At 42.4% G+C, this 11,612-nt stretch overlaps 1 protein-coding gene across 1 annotated transcript; it reads right to left on the bottom strand.

The window, feature by feature from the left end:
* Positions 1 to 645: 645 nt before the first annotated feature.
* KCNE4 (potassium voltage-gated channel subfamily E regulatory subunit 4) lies at positions 646 to 10,643 on the bottom strand. Its single transcript, XM_069213479.1, has 2 exons — positions 10,562 to 10,643; positions 646 to 3,192 (listed from the first exon to the last, which is right to left on the bottom strand). Exon 2 carries the CDS (start codon positions 3,173 to 3,175, stop codon positions 2,666 to 2,668), a length of 510 nt encoding a protein of 169 aa, XP_069069580.1. The 5' UTR covers positions 3,176 to 3,192; positions 10,562 to 10,643; the 3' UTR covers positions 646 to 2,665.
* Positions 10,644 to 11,612: the final 969 nt, after the last annotated feature.

Raw genomic sequence — 11,612 nt, 5'->3', positions numbered from 1 at the left:
AACAGCTGTGGGGTAGAAGGAGGTCGTGTTTGTTTTTTAATTTGGGACAGAGAGAAGGCATATTATGTATGGTTCCCCTAATACTCCTCTGCTGCTGCATAGTGGTTGAAAGCCGGTGCTGGTGATTTTGAGGGCCATACATTACATAAAATTACGGATAGTTAAAAAGTGCATTCCGGGATGTTTTTCACCTCGGAGCTCTGAGTGGCATCACAGACAACTTGTGCTTCGCTCTTGTTGACACTCAAAACCCCTTTACAAAAAATATTCCCATAATTCACTATCGCATCTATAATTCTATATACTCACTGCCCAAATGCCCTTCTGTATGAATATGCACTTCACAAATATACATTATGTAGACTTCTCTTTGTGCCAGTCAATAGCAATCAACGGCTACGCCAGGCGTGGGCCTGTGGAGTAGAGGGGCAGCTAACAAATGCCCTGGAATACTCACAGGGTGAAGGTACTAATTGTGATGCTAACAGAACCGTCCCTTCCATTCAACCCCATGAAACATGACATAATACCCCCACATCCTAAGTGACCAGGCCATGCCAAAAACCTAAAAAAAACGCATTTTCAAAGAGTCAATCACGTAAACGGCACCAAAGTATCAATCATCGTATTCATCCGTTTTTCTTTAGAAATGTGTTTATTTAAATACAAATCTTTGAATTTTCGTGGCAGCAAACTTTAAATACATAGGATTCATTGAACAAATATATACATAATTCAATCTAAGTATATACACAAACGCAATTACGATTTTTTTTTAAGAAAAGGGAAGGATGGTGAAATGAAAGAAAAGGCCAAGGCAGTGGAAAATGTGACCAACGCACATGTTGGTCTCAGCTGGAAAGCTGGAAGATTCAAGTCACTTCAGGCAAAGTGCCAACAACTCTTGGCTTCTTCAAACAGTAAAACCTCCATTCTTACACGTCCCTCAGGAGCAGGCCTGCCAGAGCCTTTCTGTTGAGAACATGCAGGGCATAGTATTTCAGACATCTTTCCATCAGTAGGGTGGCCGCGAGGCCCAAGGGACTCTGTAAGCCCCCGCGCCTGCAATCCATACAACGCGTTCCATTGTACAAATTGAGGCATTTAGGGACCTTAAGACCTCGTCTTTTTTAACTACAATTGTCTAGTGACACACGTGATGAGGCACGTTCACGGTGCATTTTTGCGCAGATTTGTATTCTTTTCGAAAGGTATCCCATCAAAACGTTTGTGAGACCTCCTAAATGTTCTAACTTTTTTTTGTAATTGCATAGATGTCAGCTGATCCAGTTTCCTGAGTTTCAGCTAGTCCTACTTTAGCATGTCGAGAATTATAGTTTTAGTTTTCGGGCTACATGTATGAGCTTCCAAGCTCCAACATTCCAAAGTGCTGTAGACTGAAAATCGTCATCTTGTCATGGAAGCAGGTGGCAATTATGTGATCGTTTAATAGATCGGTTCTGCCTCGAGAGTGCTTTAACAAACTCTGAGGACATGACACGTCTTGAAAAGTAGGGTTTCTCAGAGTGATCCTTTCGTATCCCTACTGAACTAATCTATAAATAAACTGAGGAGGTACCACAGTACCAGAGAAGTGGGGGTGCCTACTGTTCAATTCTCAACCACACTCAATTGATAATTAGATATCTTCCTGTGTAATGCTGGCCAGTTATTTATTAAATTAGTCGTTCTCTGCACACTTCCCTTCTACTTCCATAGCCACTGTTCCCTTATATTGGTCATTCTACTCTGATCAATGCTTGCTGATGTTGTCCCCCCACTCACTGTCCACATCCTTAGCCGAACAGTAAAGAACCACTGCTGTCCAGGGACTTATTAGTCCTTTGAGGTTCGAGAGCCATTGTACTGTCTGGCACTTCCCTTCGAGTGCAGGAGAGTCACTTATACACGAAGCAGAGGCCACTCTGCAATACTTTCAAGCATATGTGGCCGGTGACTTCATGTTTGCCACAGACAGGATGCTACAAGGCCTGCTTAAATTCAGCCATTTAAGGCAGAATTCCTGAAGGACAGGCTGTTAGTCACTCAGATCTCCGATTTTGCACTTTGAAAATAGGGTCTCTAAAGCTGGGTTTCAGATAACTAGTATTCACTTTGTTTATTAAGGTGAAATACCTACTTGTGCTTTAAGCAATACACACATCAGCCTTCACTCCCTCTAGCAATCTAGCGCGAGTGCCATCTCTGTACTAAGACTATATCTTTACGCAAACCGCCATGTACAGGTACCGGCTGCTGTACACAACCAAGCATCTGCTGCATTTCACTTTTTTGTTTTTAAATAACTATAGCAAAACACACTTAATAAACCGTACTGTTCACTCACGGAGAAGTGGCAGTTTTTTGAAAGGCTTTCCAAAATGTGCCAGAATTTCGAAATAATTATTCCTCAAAAGTCCTCTAACTTTGCATTTTGCTGAATTTGCAAAGCATGTTTTTGCAGGGTCTAGGATTTATAATGTGATCCCTCAAGTCACTGCATCTGTAGCTTTCACATTAGTATTCCTTAAAATTCTGCTAGCAGACATCTTTTCCTGGGGCAGTCGCAGCGCAGGGACAGAGAACAGTGAGTTCCCACTATCTCAACCGACTCAAAGCTCCTCTAGCTTGACAAAGCTATTTTCACATCTTTGCGTGGTGTGTGCTAGGAAATCTGCCGGAAGTTTCTGGAGGATTCGTCTCTGCTCTCGTGAAGGAGCGCCTCTGATGCAGTTCCTGGCTCGCCATCCATCACTTCTTCGTGGATAGTGAAGTGGACCTCTGGGGAGGAGGACTCTGAGCTGAGGCTACTGCCTTCCATGGTGCAGGCTGTGCAGTAGAGCGCCGGGCCCATTCTCTCCTGCAGGAGACTAAGCATCATGGGTACCTGGACAGACCTGAGCCCAGGGGTGGCCGGTAGAGGCTTCAAGGCCTCCTCCCACTCCCTCTCCGGGTCCTTGTAGAAAAGCAGCAGGTTGGATTTCTTGTCCTTCCGCTTGGTTTTCATGTAGCCCATCATTATCCCCATAAGGAAGATCCCATAGAAAGACATGACGATCAGAATGTAGAGGTACTCGTTACTGTCCTTTGAGTTGCCCCCAGAATTCACCAGCTCAGAGTCAGCACCCACAGCGAGGGTGGATTCTGTTGCATTTCTGTTATCCATCTCCAACATTGATCCTCTTTTAAAACCTGAAAGAAAGATAATAAAATGAAACATCACTACTAACGAAAAACACTATGAAAAGTAGGATGACTCTCTGCATAAAATATGCAAATTAAGAAAAGCACTCTGGGAAACCAGCTCCTAATTTACACTCATTATAGTTCATTAGAAGAGCATATCTCACCCCAGACATGAAAAATGCACCAAGTACTAACAATGTCAAAAAACTCACACGCACAAGGTTGCTGTTAGCATTATTTTATAATCAGGGCACAAGTCCTAAAAAAAGAAGTGGGGGGACTAACCCAGTTAGGCAGTATGCAAGTGACATCATGGCGCGTGACCTCATACTTGGCATCACAATCCATGACCTCACAGGAAGTGGCATCTGATCTGAACACCTCAGACATATGTTTAGCAATACTTTCACAACCATCTGTGAGGGCATTACAAGATTAAATGAGTGAGCTTTGCATTGGGGTTGTGCCAAAAAACTCACGCGACCCCAACACAAAATCTGGGCCTGAATTTATGCATTTATGTTTTTAAATACTCTGCCACAAAGAAATTGGCAGCAAGAGGAAATGTGGCAGTGAATCAGCTCAGCTTAATTGGTTGCAAAGTATGCATTTTAAAATATCTTATGAGGTTATGGCACCTTCTGCAGAGATCTTTGTGTGTCCAGTAAACTTCAGGGAATAATAATAATAATGGTAAGATAATTCTGGAGGTTAACACATTTGCTGTAGAGATTTGTGATTTGCCCAGTCCTAGTTTTAATTCAAAGTAACATTGAGGGTTAATGTGTCTCCTGCAAAGCACATCCTCTAATATGCAAATGCCCAAATGTTATTTTATGGAGATGGGTAAGTGGGTTACTGCTTTTAACACAAAGATCCTTTTGTAACTTGTAGTTCATAACTTGCAATCCTTCTAAAATAGCACAGGGAGCAATGAAAGGCATATGACTCCTACACCTTGTAACCCTTTCTGCTTTATGTAACACAACCTGTACATTGATTTTGTGCCCTGCTCCATTCCAATTTTTTTCTTTGAATTCTGAGACTTGTAGTTTTGCTGTTTCCATTATAAAACTCCCAGACTGCAAAGAAAATACCTGGACTGGAGCAGTACATAACCATGTACCTAGGAAACTTGACAGCTATGCTAAAGTGCATGCATATCTCTTATTTACAGAGACTGAACGAGGTGAAAACCATGCCTCTCTTAAGCACCTGCGAAGTGATAACAATCTGTGTGTTTCTGTTTCCTCCATGGCAGATAGGTGTGAGGCTCCAGACAGCATCCAGCCAGCATAATAAAACAAAAAAAGGCCTTGTGGCCTCTTAATTTTGTCCTTTGTCCTTGGCCAGTAGGACTTTAAAATAGGAAAGCCCTCTCCCCTCCTGCATGTTGATGTTCAAATGGAGCAAAAGAATACAAAGTGCAGGCGCTGCTTAAAATGGGTGTAGGTGCTGCTGAAAGTGTCCCATCATATTTTATTAGGGCCCAACTTCATGGCAGGGTGGACAGCGTCCACCCTGTGAAAATAGTGGGAGGATGCCGTCCACTGAAAGTACCCCCGAATTGTGCCCTATTTATATTGCCGGGCACTTGTTCCGACAGTTGTCCTTAATCCCCAGAACAGCATTTTTATCTGACAGCAGTTGCGTTTCCAGGCGTGAGTTTTATGAAGGGTACATATTGGCCACAGCTAAAACTATTGGGGGCACACACGCACACACACACACACACCTATTTTTCGCTTAAAATGCTTAAATCTGAAATGTGTGTATATCTTTAATATCAATATTTAGCTATATATATATATATATATATATATATATATATATATATATATATATATATACTCAGATATATAATACAATGTCATATTTAAACATTTTAAAATAAATTTTAAGAAGGCAATACTGTTTTGTAATGAAAGATATTGGACAAATAATGTGGGTGGTAAAGTGCAGTGTCGGTTATCTATGTATGCACTCTTGGCACATTGAGCAGATGCGGTGGTGGGTCACAAGTGGCGAGGGCGCAGGACATACAGAAGTCGGGGAAGAGGCCTCATCCGACCACACTCCAGAGACGCCATTGGTAGAGTGATGTGGGAATTATTCTGACAGTCACCCTCCGGGCATGGCGCACTGAGACCTCTCACTGGGAGACACAGCATCGCTTCCTCCGAGTTTTCCTAATCTCAGTTGCGTACCTGCACACCGTACGAGCAATCAGTGCTCACACATGCAGTGCGATGGTACATTAGCGAGATGGAAAGAAAATGGGCACTGGTTCATGCACCAACTAAGTTAACATTTGCTCTTCAAGTCACCTAGCCTGAGCTTTCCTTAAAAAGCAGTTTCTAGCAGGTTCAGGGGTGGAGAGATGAGGACTTCTCCTGTTTCCCCTACTCCGCCTCTGAAATGGTCTTGTTCTCCTGCTATGGGTAAAAAGGCTGCTGAGGCGATGTGAAGTGCCAATTTGTAACTGAAAAGTATTGTCTTCCATCACACCAGATGACTGCCGTAGAAAGGTGACAACATGACGGCCTGAGAGTCACCACTATCCCGTTTAGCTGCAGAGGGCGGCAGGGACACTAAATTGGATTGTTCACTTTTTTGAGTGTGATTGCGTTAAAACACCTGTGGAGAGATTTATTCATCTATAATACAGCGCAGCACAGCAATCAAAGTTGCATCGCTGCCTTGTGCTAGGCGAAGAGAGCAGAGCAGTGTCATATCTAGAAACGCATGGGGATACTGCTGTCTTCCCCGAGTTGATGCTCCTTCACGCTGCCTAGCGCCGGCACAAGCACACACACACACACTCCTTCGCACAATAATATAAAGATGTGTTTGTGTGTGACGTCTAGCATAGGATTTGGGACACTACACTATGCTTAGACATCATTTGTAACTTTCCACCCATTTTAAGTGTGCTGTGCAGTGCATCACACGTACAGAGGGTGAAAATTTAGGAGAAATAAAACCATTTTTTCTTGTTATTGTCTCTCAACGATGTGTCAATTTTTGCCACAAAACTCTGTCTACCATTGTTAGAAGATAGGGCTCTGCTTCAAATCCATGAGTGATCGCACGTGAACGTCTACATACCACCCGTGGAACACCCTCTTGATGCACAGTAGGAAAAAAGTAGCATAAAGCTCTATTTGTGCTACTTAGAGCTACTTTCAACCACAAAATATATATTGCACTGGAAAGTAAATACTTTAGGAACGCTTGGTGCTGCTATGCATCACTTACTGTTACTTTGCATCATGAAAAGTGAGGCGATATCTGCCCTAAGAGTATAAAATGAGGGAAGGGCATGATGGAGTGTTTGGATATTTCATGAAATAAATATCAACTATTAACAAATGCAATTTGGTTTTGAAAAAGGTGCTGTCTGCGATACATGCCTTTGCTGTAATGTTTTTATATGTGATGTAATATGAAAAAATGTTAACTTTTTGTGTATGTTTGTTTCTTTAAGGCATTGAAAATGGGAGACACAGGCCCATACTTAAGGGTTTTTGGTGCAGGGCAGCACAGCAAGTCACCTTGCTGTGCTGCCCTACGTCAAACAGAAAGGGCAGGAATGTGATGCATCTATGGCATACAGCACATTTCTGTCATTTCCCACTGCGAAGGTGCAGTCTTGGCTGCCTAGGACCAATGCAGACACCCTTGTACCATGATGCAAGGGTGTCTGCATAGCATGCAGGCAGCGGTGGCCCTTCCATTGGGGTGGAGGGGCCACATCCCCGCCCCCACCTTTTGCCCCTCAAGAAGAGTGTCTGTCAGGCTGAGCAAAGGTCAGCCTGACAGACACTCTTCATCTTCAGGTCAGGCAGCCAGTAGCGAGGCATGTATGATTTACACAGGCTCCTGGCTGCCTGAGCTGAACTTTGCTGGGCTGAAGAGGTGCCAGCTCTTATGGGCGTTACCTCCGCAGCTCAGCAAAGGTGTCTCAAGGCGCCCCCCCTCATTGACGAGGGGAAGCGTCACCCATTGACTCCAACCTGGGTGCTTCAGGTTTAAGCCCTGAAGCGCCCAGGCTGAGTGTCAATCAGTGACACCTCGTCACAGAGTGTGGTGGGGCCAAAAGTCCCACTGGCCCTATCCCACTCTGTAACGAAGTTGGGACTGCTTCCTTCCCTCACTGGCTGACCTATGGTCAGCCAATGGGGGAAGGCAGCAGTTCCAACCCTCCTGGGACTTCTGAGGCAGAGCTGAAGGTAAGTGTGTGTGTTTTTTAAAATGAATGTTTGGTGCGTGCGTGTTTGTTTGCAGTATTTGATCATGAGTGCTGTGAACGGATGTATGTGCACACACTTGTGTGTGCTTGCGTGTGTGAATGAATGAATGAGTGTGAGTGTGCATGTGTGTCCCGCCCCCCCTCCCTCCTAAATTTACCAGCCGCCACTGCATGCAGGTTTGTTTTTGTGCAGAAAACTGCACAAAAACAATTCTGGGAGGCATTTTTCACCTTCTTTGTATGCTGCAGCAGCACATGCAGAAAGAGGAAAAAACGAGGACAAATAGAAATATTTCTCCTTGTTGCGCCTCACCTGGTGAGACGTAAGGTTTTGGTGCATCCTCAGGTTTGTCAGAGGAGGTAAATTTGGGGACGCGTCAAAATTCATGGGTGCTGCGTGGGAACACCCGCAGCAACATCCATGGAACGAATATCTTGTGCTACATAAGGCAACATAGCGATTTGAGCTGACTTGCCTTATTCCATATCTATGAAGTCATTCAAAGCCACGTAAAGTGACTTTGTGTGGCCTCACAGGTATGGTTGCAGGGAATGCGCCTCCGTTGCATCACAAAAAGTGATGCAGCTGCAGCGCCAGAGGTCATAAATCCACCCCACAGTTTCTTAGTTGCTTAATAACTGCTTACGGGAAAGGAGCATGGTGCTATCCTATTTAAGTTATGTCAGTTCAGCAAATGAGAAACAGACAATGGGGTTCCCCACAAACAGAAGCTGATATTGGAGAAGAACAGGGAAATTGTCACATAAACATAAAGAAAACACCCTGCTTCCAAAGTTATGCTGCTACAGTAGTCGTGCGTACCAATGCTTCCCCAGGAGTCATGATCACTAATTTACCTATTCACTATGATGTACACAATAGGGGTGTTTTCTTTATGTTTAAGTTCTGGAAATGATTGCTGCAACTTTCGTATTAAAAAGCATGGACGTCTTGTAAAAGAATGCTGTAACTGTCCTATTGAAATTATGAGCAAACTGTTGATCAGTGCCAGTACTGTCCGATTAAATGTATACCAGCCCTGCAGAGAAATGATGGTACTTTCCGTTAATGGTGTGTGGAAATTGTTGCTATTGTCCCACTAAAAACACACTGACTTTTATGAGAATTGCAAATTCTAATCATTGCTAGAACTGGGAAGAGCTGGAAGTTCAAAATTCAAAGTATGCAGACAACATGAAAAATGTCATAACCACCATAGGGATATCATGATGGGTACTGGGAGCATGCATTTAGGGCCCAAAGACATTAAGCGATTTTGCTCATATTTACCAGACGTTGAGCTTAAACAAGTACTAGAAACTGGCTCCCAGTTCTAAGGTTAGCTGCTTTGGGCATTAAACAAGAACGCCTCCTCTTTAGCAGGGCTGCTGATCACGATGACCTGTTAGTTCCAGGCTTGAGCCCAACACTTGCACTTCCCCTTCGCTCACCTCCCTTTCTCTGTGAGGGCAGGTTTTTAGAGCATTTTCTAGTTTCATTTACAACACTAGCATATCCATGCAATTTACATAAAATATGCATAACTGAAAAGGGCATTGTGGGAGACTCCAATTCATAAGAAACCAAGCAGCATTTTTAAATTCTATGATAACGTGGGCTCCTATCACCGTTGACCTACTGTTACCAAAATCATAAAACAGTTGTCAAAATAGTGGTTCAAAAACATACATTTGGTGGAAACCATTTTTAAAAGATACTCATTACAATGCATGGCAGTTAAATAGGCTCCCCTAACCTATCTGTAAAAATCGAGGAAGAAATGAAATTCAGTGAATTTCATGCATTTTGGTTCATATGTTTGGTCTTGCTCCCCTTATTTTCATAAAACGAATTTTCTGGATCATAAGATATATTGAATAATTTTATATCTCACAGGAAGACCTTCTTAGTTTCGAGTGTGATATTAAATGCTGCCTACTTAAATCAGGGTCTGAAATAACTTTCATTGAAAACTTGGTCTAAGAGACGTTTTAAGACACGGGCACAGTGGGCAATGTCCCAAACTTTCAGGGGGATCCCTCATAGAGCCAGCTCTGTTCTATAGTCTTTCCCTTATGAAGTTCAATACTTCTTAAACAACTCTGCTAAAAATACAGTTTCCCTTGATTTTTTTTTAATGTGGGTGGTGAGTGTGAGTCTATTACAGACATGTTGCAGAGAAAAGTTATGTTTATGTTTCATGCACATCCATAAAAAGTTTTCTTTTAGTTCAAAACAGGGGACCTCACATATGATAAATTGGAGAAGGGCACAGAGATTATTTACAGTAATATTAGTTCAGTGCTACTGTGTAACAATATTATAAGAACATGTCACTATTCCTAAATATTAGATGCAAACACGTTTAGAATTTGGGCTTGCCAGTGCCCTGTCCCTGAGGTGGCCAAAGAGGGCATGGAAGAGCTGACAATGGGATCATAAATTCAAAGCAATTCTGAACAAGGGCCGAAAAAATACGTTTGGCCAGGGCCCCTAAATCCTTAAGATATCTCTGGTTGTGCTTAGATGTCAGACAATTGAAAAGCTATCCTAAAAATGTAGGACCATTGCAGATCATTTCTGGGTTCACTGTTCATAGAGGAAGAACATACACCTCGGGTACCTGTTATGAAACCTAGCACGATAGACAGACTTATAGTTATCACAGTAGGACCTATCAGACGGCGCAGTTCTATTTCTAAGTTCTTCCGTAAAAACAATTATAATTAGAAACAATTATCAGTACCCAATGATTTTGCAAACAATTTCTCGACCTCAGGAAGATGAACGCTCAGTTTGCACTGTCAGGGTTCAGAGCCTGTATATATGGAGTAAAACAAGGTTCCTACACTTATACATCAGACAGCTGAGCTATCCAGTCTCAATAACATACGCTAATAGATAAAAAAATAACTGTCGTTATTTAGGCATAGTTACACTTTGTGTCATTTATTTCTCTATATCTAATGTCAATAACGATTTTTTTGTAAAGTTTATTATTGAGTAGATTACATTTTCCTTTACTAATAGTTAGGCTTTGACCTTTTTGCTTCCTTATTATCCAGAAAAGCCACTATTTTTCTCAGAGACACGACTAAAGGAATTACATGCGGCAGACTTACTTGGGAACTTTAACGCGGCAAAAGACTGGACGTCTCGCGCGCTCACTGAAGCAGGCAGTCGTGCCTTCGTCCCAGCGCCTGATGATCTGGGAGACTCGCTCTGGGGCAGCTGGAATAAATACTCTGTTTCAGAACTGCATCATCACGTGTCATGAGGGAAAGTTTCCAGAAGAAATTCATGCGGCGCCTCATGCGTTCACTCAGAAGAGTTCACCGCTCTGACACCGGCTAAAAAAACATCTGGAGCTCGGGCCGGGAGTTTTATTAACCACTTCACTGTCACTTGTAGGGAGCAGAAAACGTAGTTCTTGGACTTTTATGCAGCTGAAGCCACTGGACGCGTCTGTATTTTTCTTTAAGGGCACCTTATAATTTGAGTAGTTGGTACGTTTTAAGGGTTTGGAAACTTACGGTTTTCGGGAAATTCAGCGAACACACAAACAATTGATCAATTTTGTTATACTTAACTACATTTCCTTTAAAATGTCAAATTTGAATAACACCGCTTGTTGGCGACCCTCGGCTAGAAATATTCTCTTTAAAATTCATTTATTTTTCATGCTATTGCACTTCTGAGTATATACCCTCACTGTGGGTTCAGGAGACTGGGCCGGGACTGTGAAATGTGTTTCTTCCCCTCACTAACTACCCCTTATGTTCAAATCTTGATGTTTATAGGGGGCGTTCCATTTTGGCCAAATGAAGATTTGTTAACGTAATTCTTATCAAAGTATCAACTTAGATATAAGAAAATAAATAAAAACAAAAAATGAGATTCACAACAAACATAAGAGCTTTGGGCTTTAGTATTCGATATATTTTAGCACTACTTAACAGAGCTAAAGGACTTGTGCTCTCACCCTAAAAACTATAAAATTGGACTAAACCAAATTGTTACATTTTATTTACTTGTATATAACTAGTACATGGCATTACATGTACCCAGGGCCTGTATGTTGATTGCTGCAAGTGAAATACAGCACACATTATGCTACCTACTAAAGTGGCCTTTTAAAATATGTCTCAGGCTTGTCATTGCAGCCTGTAGTGC

The sequence above is a fragment of the Pleurodeles waltl genome, chromosome 11 (assembly GCF_031143425.1).
Source record: "Pleurodeles waltl isolate 20211129_DDA chromosome 11, aPleWal1.hap1.20221129, whole genome shotgun sequence".
Taxonomy (NCBI): domain Eukaryota; kingdom Metazoa; phylum Chordata; class Amphibia; order Caudata; family Salamandridae; genus Pleurodeles; species Pleurodeles waltl.
The sequence above is the reverse complement of the archived record's forward strand: the minus strand, read 5'-3'. Positions and strand labels throughout refer to the sequence as shown.

Bases quoted from the DNA above. Each gene is read 5' to 3' on its own strand.
- KCNE4 (XM_069213479.1), bottom strand. From the start codon at position 3,175: ATGTTGGAGATGGATAACAGAAATGCAACAGAATCCACCCTCGCTGTG.